At 39.9% G+C, this 13,863-nt stretch overlaps 1 protein-coding gene across 2 annotated transcripts in view; it reads left to right on the top strand.

Moving 5' to 3' along the window:
• The first annotated feature begins 1,154 nt into the window (after positions 1-1,154).
• Positions 1,155-13,863, top strand: part of rap1gap2a (RAP1 GTPase activating protein 2a) — an 87,252-nt gene continuing 74,543 nt past the window's right edge. For both annotated transcript variants that reach the window (XM_056373590.1, XM_056373589.1), the window contains exon 1: positions 1,155-1,274. In XM_056373590.1, the coding sequence (XP_056229565.1) occupies positions 1,234-1,274 (41 nt within the window). In that variant the 5' untranslated portion in view covers positions 1,155-1,233. The remainder of the gene's footprint in view (positions 1,275-13,863) is intronic.

Raw genomic sequence — 13,863 nt, 5'->3', positions numbered from 1 at the left:
TGCTTATTTAGGTTGTATGATGCAAGCACTATGTGTGAACACTCACCAGTCAAAGTAACTGGGGGTTTTCCAGTTCTAACCATTTTGCAGATCCTGTGTGAATCATAGATGTATTATTAGAACCAAGAAAAAGCTATCTAGGCTACAGTAAGAGTACTATATCAAGTGAAAGCTAGCTGGTAAAATAGCCACGGCTAGCCTTAGCTAAACTGACTTTACTCATTTTCCCTAGCAGTGATTTCCTGGTATTTTATTGATTCAATGTACTGTAAATATTAATATTAGATAAACAGACTAAGCCTACATATCAAAACAGAAACATTTAGTCCATGCACCATAGCTGTAAATAATCAATATTAAATGTACTCTTTTAAACAAAGTAGTCCAATAGGAAAGTCTGTGGATACTGTGTCTCCTGCCTGAATTCTCTAAACAAAGGCAGAGCGCGCAGGATCTGCTTTTTTTTAGGGTGTTGTTTGGGTTTTGTGGTGATGATTTGTGCAGGTAAAATAATCAGCTTAAAAGGGCTTAAATTGAAGGTATTACAACCTTGTTTGCAAGGTTGCTTTTTTTTTCTCTCTCAATGTCCCTGCTTGAGTTACTGCTCTGCTTTGTAAGAACAGGTAACTCTCATGTCAAGACCTGAAATTACACTTTCAGATTTTGTTTTTATATTAAGTAAGTAAGTGTCTGTGTCTGACCTGTGTCAAACCCAGCGTGATGATGCTGTCAGCAGTAAGGGTGAGTAGGGAGCTCATCTTGCCACGGGTCGTAGTCTTTTAACTTCTCAGTGCCCTTGCTCTACCCTCCCTCTCCTCCATTATTAATTTCCTTTTCTCTCTTCTACCTCCTTTAATCCTTTAGTCTGTCTTTTCTGCCTTTGCCAAAAAATTCCTTCCCTTTGCAGCTTGACTTTCTCTTTCGTCTCTCTGTTACTCCCTCGGTTTTTAAAGGCTTTAAAGGAGTTTAGGCGTAGCCCTCTCCATGGTAACACCATCTCCCATTCTCTCTCTCACACACACACACACACACACACACATTTTCACACTGTCTCTCATCTTATAATTCTGCCCTACCCTGCGCTTTATCGCTGTACCCTCCCCCTATATGCACTCCCTCTCCCCCTACACTATCTCCCTCCTCTCTGTTTCTCTCTCTTACACACATTCACTCAACCTCTCCTGCTCTGGCAGCTGGTCCACTGCTAATGCTGCACCATCTTCTGACTGTGAGATGTTCACCCCAGCTTGTAAAGCATCTGCAGGGGAGCCGAGGTAAGGCTTTCACACTTGTTACCTCTTGGGCAGAAACACAGCAGAAATGTTACTGCCGCTGACAAAAGCAAACTGGAAGCCAAATGACTGATGGGAAGAGCGTGTGGCTGTGTGTGTGTGTGTGTGTGTGTGTTTGAGAGAGAGTTGATTTATGTGGGAACTCTCCAGCTGGAGTAGGGAGCCTGTGTGAGTTACAGGTTAGCTATGACACTTGTGATCTGCATACACACACAAAATCAAATGAAGTGGAAATGGATTTCTGAGGGTCTTTGTCCTCCCTGTGTTATCTTAAACTTGAGGAAAATATTGCAGTCTGTTTGTGTATTTATCTGTATTATAATGTAGAGTAGACTTGCGCATGCGTGTGTGTGTGTGTGTGTGTGTGTGTGTGTGTGTGTGTGTGTGTGTGTGTGTGTGTGTGTGTGTGTGTACACGTGCGTGCGTGTGAGAGTGAGCCACTGGAAGCCTGGTGGCACGCAAATTGTTTTTCTTGTAATGCTGCAATGGTGCTGCATTGTCTGGTTATGCTGCTACATTCTCTGACAGTTTATGACACCATGTTGCGTTTATACGTGTGTGTGTGTGTGTGTGTGTGTGTGTGTGTGCATTTGTTTACAGGGCGGATGGTGAGTGGGGGTATGAAGTGAGGTTTCTGCATATGTGAGTGGGTGGATAAAAATAATATTTATTATTAGTTTTTTAATAAACGCAATGCGAAACACTGCTTTCTTACCACAAGAGGAAATTGAAGGCAAACAAGAATACTGTTGATATACATTAAGTCTAAAATTTTTCTTGATTTTTTCGATTAGTATAATTCTAAGAAGACTAAGAACATTACACACAATGTGGATAACACATGTAATGTGTTCTGAACTGTGTGTGAGCCAGAGGGTAAATGTCTTCATGCACGCATGAATCTTCCAGCATGTGTGTGTGTGTGTGTGTGCCAGTGGGGATTCATTCATGTTCATGTGCTCATACAGTACATGGTGAGCGTGTGCGATGTGTGCAAGCAAAGGTCCCCCTGAGGAAACATGGTCCCTACTGCATGCAGTGCAGAGGGAGAGGCAGTTGGAGGCGGAGAGATCTTATTTGATTCATGAGTCTGTTTCCTCAGAGGAAGAACTGCGTGTGTGATAGTAGCAGACAGCAAACCTCTTGCAAGACATCTAAGAGATTAATTTTTTCAATTAAGTCCTTGACTGTTAAGGCGGGTAAGATCTACCAGCATCAGACGATGAAATGTGATGTACTTCAAGTATTTCTGCAGACCAGAACTAATGAGGTGCAAGATGTCAGGAATTCACTTCACTTATTTTCTGTAGTCTTCTAAATGGACTTAAACTTACAAATAACAAAGAGTTGAATCTATAAGCAAAAAAACACACCCTTCCTTTGGTTTTGCCTCTGCAGCCTTATTTGGTCTGGTGAGGGCAGTAGCTTATATTGGGTAATGTCAGTTCACTGACTTCATGACTCCTCTCTACCACTGTTACTCCACTTTAAACAGTTAACGTCATCGCATAATTTCCACTTGTGGTCAAATAGTGGCCGCCTTTTCAGCATAACTTACAGAGGGACACTTAAAGAGAACTCTTCTCTGAAATAAGTTTCTTCCCCCTAAGCACCATCAATGATATAAAAAGTAAGTTTGTATACAGTATCCCAGCATATTTCGTGTTTTTTTTTTTTTTTTTGAAAACTGCTTTGTTATTTGTTCAGTTTCCACAGCATTCACAGAGCAGTGCGCAATCTCTCGTGTTTTGCTTCATGTTTTGAATTTACGTCATTTTGTCGATCACGTCATGATCATCTGTTGGAACATGTGCTTCATGTGGAGCTATGCTTTCAGCTGGAACCTTCAAACTATAAATGGTCTGTGATTGCTGACTTTAGAGTATTTGCCTTTTGAGCTTCTAAATCGTGCTCATATGAACCAGAAAAGCAAAAAGAGGCTCTTGACACAGCAGCCTCAGACTAAGAGGCTTGACAAATTGCAGTTCTGCAATGTTGAGTGGACGGCTGGTCCTGTTGTCAGCTCTGTGTACTACTACCCGCTACTGATTCCTGCTCAAAATAGATGGCGGCTAATCTGTTCCTCTCAGGTGGAGTGAATTTAGGATTTGTCCCACTTACTTAAATGTGTATGAGCATGCACACAGATATGCACTTGCACAAACTGTCCATGCATGCATTCTTATGAATATTTATGCTACCAGTGTCAATGTAAAACAGCCCTTGACAGACAGGGATGCCTTTATTTTTTTTTTTACTTCATATTGCCCTTTAATGTGAATCATTGTTACATTTATCTTTATCTGTTTCCCTCACTTGTTTTTACTTTTTTTTCATACTGCCCACGCTCTCTCTCTCTCTCATGTCTTTTTTCCCCATTGTGACTTGAGTAGACCACTTGAGCACTGATAAAAGTCAATAACCACTCAAAGAAAACTGCACACACCTCCTATCTTCTGTCCTCACACCTCTCTTCCTTCCACTGCTCATCATTAACCATCGCTCATTAATCCACCCTCAGTCTGTCAACACTTCTCACTTTCCGCATTCCCTCTCTCCTCCTTTTCCCTCTTGCACTTCCACCATTCCTCTGTCACATATGCTCCTCTGGTCATTAATGACTGTAGATCATTACGCATACCTTTTCAAAAACCTCAGTTGCTCATCATCTCTGCAGTTGTTTTTCTTCTCTCTTTGGCTCAAACTGATTTCAAACCAAATCTGTCTTTTTCTCCTCCATTCCTTCACCCTCTTTGGTGACACAATCAATGCAAACTTTGATACAGTGACATGAGTCACTGCAGCCTGCAGAGGGGATTTACTTTAAATATGTGCAGCTTGTGTTTGTATTTGTGTGTTCCCATTAACTGCGAAATAAAACTGTGTGAGGAAATTGCCATGTTCACAGAGTACACCTGATTAAATTGTTTTTACAGTTGCCCCTGTAGGTGTTTTCCATTGTGTTTGTGGGACCTTAGGATTGTGTAGCTCTTCATATCCACCACAGAGCTGCAGTGAAGGGGAAATACGTGAATTAAATTGATGTTTTTCTCTGATCAATGTCGCCTGGAAGAGTGAACCACGGGAGAGAGGAGGGCTGCAGGCGCCATAGAAGCCGTGGGTGGAGGAGGTGCAGTGTATGTGTGTGTGAGTGAGTGCGTACATGTCACAGCTTTTTAATTTGTGTGTATGAATGTTATGTGGTGTGTTTCATTTGTGTGTGTGTGTGTGTGTGTGTGTGTGTGTGTGTGTGAGCTGGAAGAGTGGGTGTATGGGTGGGCTTGCTGTCACTTTCACTAAAATCGTCCAACAGAGAGAAGAACTATAGGGGGGAGAAAGACATAAAAATAGAATGCAAACAAGTGGAAGGTTTAACAAAGAGTGATAGATTGAGGATTATAGACGATGAGGAAATGGAAGCTAAGAAAATGAGAACCAGGAGCAATCTAAGTGAATGAAAAAGAAGAAAAAAACAGTGTACATATTGCTGTGCACTTTCCTTTACTCAAGGAAGACGAGCAGCTCCCATGGTTTCAGCGATGGGGGATCTAAAAGCATTGAGAAAGCATAAGTTGGTTAGAAGAGGATTGCTTTATCATCTGTTCATTTAAAAAATCCATTTTATTCATTTATTCATTTGTTTTTATTGCTTATTCATACAAAGCTCCTTTATTTGCCATGTTAGCTCTAAGTGCAGACAGATGCAATAATGCAGCAGCATTATGGCAAAACTCTCCTTTAATAACAGCACAATGTCATTTTACTACTTTTACCTAAGTCAGTGGTTCTTAACCTTGTTGGAGGTACCGAACCCCACCAGTTTCATATGCGCATTCACCGAACCCCTCTTTAGTGAAAAATAAAATATGATTTTTTTCAAATTCAAGACATAGATATGTTTTTTACTGGTACACAAAATGAGCCGTTGCATGAACATCACCTTGTTCAAAGAACAAAACCAACACAATGCATAAACTCACAACAAATTACATACCTGCAAATCAGTGTGACTTCTGCTGTTGCCTTTGAGAGACCAGTTCGACATAGTTAGTATGGATAAAATATTAAAGAAATCACACGACGTACTACAACGACAGTCACACGTTGACTACTGAGCGCGCACTAAATTCCCCGCAACGCTGATTGGCCAAGCAGTGTAGCATGATCATCTGCAGCCAGTGATGGCCAAGTGGGGCGTGTGTGTCATCACGAATTTACACGATAATTCAAGTGTGTCCGGACCTCCGCGGCGGAGGCTCTGCCGAACCCCTGAGACCAACTCACCGAACCCCTAGGGTTCGATCGAACCCAGGTTAAGAACCACTGACCTAAGTACTTGCATTTTCATTTCTACTCCACTACATTTCAGAGGCAGTTATTGTACTTTTTAATCCACGATATTTGTAGTCTGATGCGCCAGATGGTTTGTTACACAGAACCATCTGGGAAGGCTTCATTGGAAACTTTCTGGAAAAGGGCAGGTGCTTTCAAGAACATTTGGCAGGTGATTGGACAAACCATCTGTCTATCAACGGGCTAAATTCAGCCTTCAGTCATGATATGGAAGTCGGAGCGAGTTGGTAAATCAAACTCTTGCTGAAGTCAGTCGGGAAGAAGAGCAAAAACATCTTTCCCACCGAGAAAAGCCTTTAGTGAGAAATCCAGCCTCCTCTCAAGGTTATCACTTTTGATTCGCAAGAATGATTTTAGTTACTTTATAGATACATAACATACAAAATTTGATCATCTTATTATACACTGCTCAAATGATGAAGAAATTACTCAAGTTGAAAATCATTCCTGATGTTCATTGTATAATTTGTTGATAACAAAATGACGGTCAATGGAAACCAAAGTAATTTACTTATTGAGGACTGGATTCACAATCACAGCAAACACCAAAGAAAAAAATTTAAATCACGGGCTGATCCAACTTGCATGAGTCGGCGGATGGTGTTATGGGGGATCTCCTACCAGACCTGGATCAGGGCATCAGTGGGCTCCTGGACAGTCTGTGGCGATACTTGGTGGCGTCGGATGCACAGATACATAATGTCCCATAGGTGCTAAATTGGATTTAGGTCAGGGGAACATGGGGATCAGTCAATGGCATCAGTGCCTTCGTCATCCAGGAACTGCCTATACACTCTGGCCACATGAGGCCGGGCATTGTACTGCACCAGGAGGAACCCAGGGCCCACTGCACCAGCGTGAGGTCTGGCAGTTGTAGCAGTCAGGGTACCATTGGCTATGACATGGAGGTCTGTGTGACCCTCCAAGGATATGCCTCCCCAGAGCATCACTGACCCACCGCCAAACCAGTCATGCTGGATGATGTTATAGGCAGCATAACGTTCACCTCAGCGTCTCCAGACTCTTTCACGCCTGTCACGTGTGCGCAGTTTGAACCTGCTCTCATCTTTGAAGAGAACGGGGCAACAATGGTGGACTTGCCAATTCTGGTGTTTTCTTGCCAATCAAGCTGCACAGTGCTGGGCTGTGAGAACAGGTCCCACTAGAGGATGTCATGGATGACCATTCCCTTTTTATGGGTTGTCTTGCTTTTGCCTCTCCATTACACCTGTTGTCACTTTCATTTGCACTAAAGCTGATGAAATTGATTCACAATCACTTGTGCCTCCTAAATGGACAGATTGATATCCCTGAAGTTTAACTGACTTGGTGTTATACTGTGGTGATTAAGTGTTCCCTTAATTTTTTTGAGCAGTCTATATATTGCATAGGCAAGTTAAACTGCAAAACAGGATATAAGGTGTTTGGTTTGTTTTGCTCCTGGGAGTGAACTGATGTAAACAATATGAAACATTATTGGTCAAATCATTTGTCAATCCCTTGAATCCCTTGTTCCAGTTTAACTGGTGGTCTTGTTGTCCGGGTGATTATATTTATTTATATATTCCACTCCTTGTGCTCCAGATGTTGTCGTTTGCAGATTTGTAATTTTCACAAATGGCAGGCCTACCTGTGTGTCTGAAGTCTGACAACATATTGAAGACCTTAACGTAAAATGCATATCCGTGTCATTGACAAAAACATAAAAACACATACAAAAAAAACAATACGAAACTTACTGTTAATGTTTCAGGAAATATGCCCATGTTATATAATAATAGCCTAATTTTGGAAGTAAGCAAATGTCCTTTTCATCTTTCACCAGTTCAGATGAACACATTGCTTGATTTGTTAAGCTCTCATGTATCCTCAACCTATTTCCTATCGAAGTTGGTAGACATGATTTTAAAGGAGGAATGGTGATGGACGTTTCCTTAAATGTTTCCTTTGATGGGAATCAGTCGTCTGAGATTGGAAATAGCCCAAAAACTCATCAAGGATGCGATTGGTTTATAATTTGTTTTCAGTATTGTAAGGCAAGTGCAAATAACATGAATATCTGTAATCAACAGATGATTTGTCTCAGCTGTGTCGGGTCAACATACTGTATATTCAAAGGGTAAGGCAAGTTTGGAGCTCTTGCATTTGATTAATGTTTTAATTATGGAACTGCCATGCATGTCATTTTTTGATTTTTAATGTCTTTTCTGCCAGATTGAGGGCACACTTTGTGGGAGCTGTGTTTCTGCCACCTATAGATGGCACCAACATGCTCAAACATGTGGGCACTCATGCACATGCACAAGAAAACACTTATAATAATCATAAAAACACTGCTCCATAATGCGGTATTGCCACTTTAACTTTTAGTTCTACAACTGCTTATGAGTGGAATACAATATCATGTTGTTACAGTAGAGAGATTCCTATAAAGTTGATTTCTCTGACTGGAAACATACAGTATATTGTTCTGTCTTGCATCCAAAATATTTGCATTATGTTGTTCTGTTTGTTAAAATGAGTCATAAAAGATGAAGTGACGCATGAGTCATTAAGGACATGGAACAATCATTTCATATAATGCCTCTGTGTATGTGCATACAGTATGTGTTTTTATGTTTTTGTGTACATTTTAATTTGTGTGTGTGCAAGTGCCTGTGCGTGTGTGTGTGTGTGTGTGTGTGTGTGTGTGTGTGTGTTGTGTGTGTGTGAGTGAATCAGTGTGAATAATTTTTGTGTTATCGTGTTCAGGGCAGCAGATGGGTGATATTTCTTCCATCAACCCATGTGGTGTTTTCAAACAAGTATGTAAAAGTCTGGTCACGAATGTTTAATTGCTCTCATTATTCCTACATCACAACTTGATTATGTGTTTAGCTTAAGATATCATGTGTTTTTATGTATTCACATTTAAATTACAGTATCTCATAATTGTCATATAACACTGCATTTCATGGACTCATAGTGGTAATAACGTCTGCTTGTTTCATAACCTGAGTACAATCAAATATGATAGATTTATCTTTTATCTGTCATCTGTTGCTAAACTTGCTTTAGTAGGTGAATTGTTTAAGAGACACATACAACAACCTTTAACCTTTAAAGATGAGATAATCTTTAAAGATGAGATAATGATCTCAATTTAATTCAAATAAAATGCGGCTGTTGTGATCATAGTTCACGCAAACCTTATACAAACATCCTCCAAATGCAGAGTCTGACTTTGAAGTCAAGAGAAATAATTATCATAATTAATTAAGTGGTGATCTCTAGATAAAAGCTGTGCTTTACCAATTTGTATCCAGATAAGCATATTAAATGAGATGCATTTGAAAGTAAGTTTTGCTGTTGTTCAGTATGCAGGTTTAGTGTCTCTGTGCTCCAAGCATGTGAGTATCTGTGTGTGTGTGTGTGTTATAAGAGATGGTGATGGATGTGGTTGAGACAGGAGCCATTAAAGCAGAGCATCAGCTCTGTCTCTAAATCAGCAACCCTCCTGGCAAACCTCATATGACTAAGTAACCTATTAGAGACACAGGAGGGAGAGATGGATGACGGAAAAGAGAGAGGTCTCTCACGTCTGTCTGGGTGTATATCACCCCCTGGGTATCTATCTAATGACTAAATACCTTATTACATGGTGGGGAGAGAGAGGGAAGAGCTGGTGAGGAAGGAACAAAAGTAATAAAGATGGAAACATCACGTCTCTCGCAGAGTCTCAGTACTATTGAACAACAGGTAGAAAGTTATTGAGAATCAGACGAGGGACTGAAACAAAATGAGCAAACTGGTTTGATGGGAGAGAGAGAAGAAGGAAAGTGTAGTTTTGAAAATATTCTCTGAGAAATAAATATATATATATATATATATACACTATATATAATATAGTGTAAATGAGACCACAGTGCATTCATTTCAGACATGCTGCATCATTATGCATACTATGGACTAGTACAATACAATTACCACTGTTGTGCTGTCTGTATAAATAGAAAAACCATCATATTTTCTCTCTTACTGGTAGTGGTATCAGTCCATGGAGATAATTATGATTTTATGTGGAAATGATTCAAACTTTTGATTTAGGTAGGAATAAATCTTTTAGGAACTATGTCCTTGCCAGTCTGGACATTCAGACAGACCCGGCTGTGAACAGCTTCATTGGAGCTACTTATTGCTAAAGAAATAGTCCCTGTGAATACTGTTGCTGAATACTGAATTATCCTGAACTGCTGGGGCTATGTTTTTAGAAAGCTGCATCACTGTTGCATTTTTAAATGTGCTTTTTTTTTGACATGTTAAAACCTTGGTGAATGGAAAAATGTCTTTTTATGATGTGAGTTAACTGAACCTTTAATGTAGTGTATGTCTACTTGTGGATTTACAGGATTAGTATTACAGGGGATCTTAAAAAGGGTGAATCCAATAACACATTTACTTTGGCGGAAGAAGTTTTGTTTCACCTAGTTTTGTGAAACTTCAGATGTTGAATTGGTATTATGCACATGATGCAGCACATGAAGAACTGTGAAAACAGTCAATGTGCCTTTTTAATGCTATGTTTAGTCACAGTTTAATTTTGCCTTGGCACAATTTTTCTCTTTCTCTTTCACCTCCCTCTCCCACCTACACACACACACACACACACACACACACACACACACACACACACACACACACACACACACACACACACACACACACACACACACACAAACACACACACACTTGCCAAAGTGTAAAGACACACACCTGTTTGTTCTCCACACTCTCCCCCACAACTGCATCATTGCTCTCTTCAGAGATAAAGTTGTTTCAACAGTAACACAGAGACAGAGGAGTGTTAGGAAAAAGGCAATTACCTCTGCTGACCAATGATTGTACTGGAGCTGTCACACAGGACAGAGTAGATGTAACATCTGACACTGATTATCAAAGATATTTTTGAAGCTGCTAGTGGCATAGAAGCCCATTGCACAAATTGCAGCCTGGTCTTCTTACATAGGAACACCTGCTCAAGCTACAACATAAAAAAATGCATCATGTTGGAAGGATAAACTATGACTCATCAGTGTGAATTAGTGTGTATCAGAGTAAGGGAAACCAAAACTTCAATCTTGACTAGTATTAATTGATTACAGTTACTAGTTACTTTACTAATTACTGCATCAAAAGCTAATTAGTTACTAGGGAAAGTAACTTGAGTAACTGCTTCAATTCTCTTATGAGTGCACGCATTATTTTAGTGTTGCGGAGCCTGTGACACAGTGTGGGACAAAACAACTGCCAGATTTTTAAACAGTACTGGCAACAAGCTGCTGGCCCAGGATTTAAATTGCTAATAACCACATTACAGTGAGGCAGTGTTAACAGATGCCATGCTTTTTGTAGAAAAGAAGTAGAAAAGATACTGTGGTGACCTCTTGATGTCACCCAACCCACTTACCAACATTTCTGTGATAACACAAGGTGGTGGTGGTGTGAATGCATTTCATTTTAGGTCAATGTACATGTGCTGTACTCAAAACAGAGTGCAGCCATGAAGACAAACTCTGAAAGCAAAAACTCCCCTCAGGTCATAATGTTTTTAAAAGTCACTGATGAACTGAATCTGCTGCAGTATTACTACGCAAAAGAAAAGCAGCAACAATAGACAAACATTGCAACATGTATAGATAAGGGCATTAGCAGGTTAAATAGATAGATTATTGTGCAGGAGCATCATGAGGTTGCATAACATTACACAAGGAGAACATGATCATCTTGTTTCAATCTGATGTAATCAAAGCAAGTAGCAATGTGAAAGCAAAAAACTGTACTTTATCTCCATGGCAAGTTTAAAGCCAAGTTTATTCTGAGAAAAACAAACATACAGTCTGTGGTTATGTGTATCTAGGATGTGCTTTCGCCATCTTGATGGCCTTTCAGGCTTGATGTTGTAGTGTGTGTGTTCAGTGAGAAAAATGATTTCACACAAACGAGGTTTAGACATTTATGATCAATAAAGTAATCATGAGTATTGCTTTCCAGACTCAGAGACTCCGAGGGGCTTTTCTGTTTGATTGATATGGAGACTGTATAAATTGTAAAATGAGCAACAAGACCTCAATGTGCTTTCTTTCTCTTACCTTGCCCACTGAAGAACACTCAAAAGAAAAGAAAATTGGAAAATAAGCATATGTTTTTATTGAAATACTTTCTTTAAACCAGCATGAATTGATTTCTTTTAGGTCACCTGGGAACAGCAGGATAAGCTCTAAACACAACATTAACATAATCAGCTTTGAAGCTGATATGATGAACATGTTGGCAAACAGTTGTCCTATTTTAAACATCCAGCAGACACCGAGCAAAAGCATTAGTCATTAGAAGTCTTCACTAATATTGACTTTCCTTTTAACTCAGTTTTTGTCTTTTTAGCTGCTAAATCTCCACTATGTTCACCAGAATGGCGCTAAGCATGTTGCATACAATTGGTGTGAGCACTTTCTGGTTAAAAACAGATGCTTGTTGCGGTTTCGCTTTTTTAAAGCATCACAAGCTAGCTCCAGTTTGCATCTCATTGTTCCTTCAAAAGACACCTTGGTCAATAACAGCAATAATCCAAAAACTTGGTCGTTCATGTCTGCTACAGGGTTCTTCTTCTGTTAATGTGTAGTAAGAAGTGAAAACAAGTAGAAGTGTAGCAGCTGGATCTAGAATCATTAGATTTTTCAGAGTTGTATACCGTCCTTTTCAGTCTGACCGTCATGGAAATTAATTTTGCCATTACTCTCTCTAAACCACTAGAGGGGGAGTTCAGTCATCACTCAGAGCTGTCACTGTCAAGTTTGTAGATGAGGCTTTGGTAAGTTTTATTGAAGTGCAGTTGTCTTTTTTTATTTTATAAAAATGAATATGAGCTTTAATGGCATGATGGATCAGAAAAGTGGAACAGAAAAGTATTGACACTGAGGGATGACCAGCAACAATTATAGCAAATACCATATATAAAAGGCATTAAATAACAGTTAGGTTAAATTCAAAGGTAATGATGAAAAGATAATAATGTACGGAAGGAATGAGTCTAGTACTTTTACATATGTTATCTACACGCACCTATTACTGCATGCTGACTTTTCTTCCTACATAGACAGAGCAGTTTCCTATGATCAGGGAGATGGATAAAAGCTCTCAAATCCTTATATTTCTCACAGTATGGTAGGAAGTGAGATTCTGCCTCAACCTTTCTTTCATGACAAAGTGAATACAGCCTGGCCTGTGGGTAGCCTATTCTGCCTGTGATGGCCTGTTTCTATGGCAAGGCATGTGTCCGTACATTGTACAGCTTTCCATCAGTGACCAGGTGTCTCTGTCACCATGTACTCTCTGTTCAGGCTACAAATAGAATTTGAATTTACTTTGTGATTTGGTGGTTTTGTTCCAATATTTGATATAATTTCCTTGTTGTTTTGAGATGATTTGCTCGGGCCAGATTGTTTGTTTGGTGTTTGTCTCAGATAAGAGTCTCCTCTGCCAGCTGATCCTGAAGCTCTGTTCACACACACACACCACAGCTTCAGGATCAGCTGGCAGAGGGGATTATTTTTGTTCAACTCAGCACCGAAGGGCCTTGTACTGGTAGGAGTGCGGGTGGCTAGGTTAGAGATTAGTGTAAGATTCAATGTAATTATTTAAGGGTATTTGCCACATTCTGCCCTGCATTCCTTATTGACTGTTTGCCTGTGAATCGTGAGTATGTTTTTACACAGTTCGGTATGCAGGGCTTCCAGCGGATGTTTTTCCCAAGTGGGGAGGTCTTGGCTTGTTAATGGAACCCACACTTCAGTACCATATAGTATTATTGGGTTTGTTACTGAATATAACATTTTGAGCCAGGTCCTAGCTGGAATATCATTCTGGATTTTTCTTTTGATGGCTATTCTATATCTTCCTCTACTCTCTAATCTATTCTTTTCTTAGTAATCTTTAATTATGATTATTACAAATGCCATGTTAGTCTCTTTGTGTGTGTGTGTGTGTGTGTGTGTGTGTGTGTGTGTGTGTGTGTGTGTGTGTGTGTGTGTGTGTGTGTGTGTGTGTGTGTGTGTGTGTGTGTGTTCAGCAGAGTATTTTATTGCTTTCAATCAGAGTGATCTTACCATGATATAGATATGTAAAGAGAGAGAGAGATAGAGTCAGAGCACACTGATAACATTTCCTGGTGAGAGCCTTTAAC

This window comes from Seriola aureovittata, chromosome 4, assembly GCF_021018895.1.
Source record: "Seriola aureovittata isolate HTS-2021-v1 ecotype China chromosome 4, ASM2101889v1, whole genome shotgun sequence".
NCBI lineage: Eukaryota > Metazoa > Chordata > Actinopteri > Carangiformes > Carangidae > Seriola > Seriola aureovittata.
Note: the sequence above shows the minus strand (reverse complement) of the source record. Positions and strands in the feature narration are given on the sequence as shown.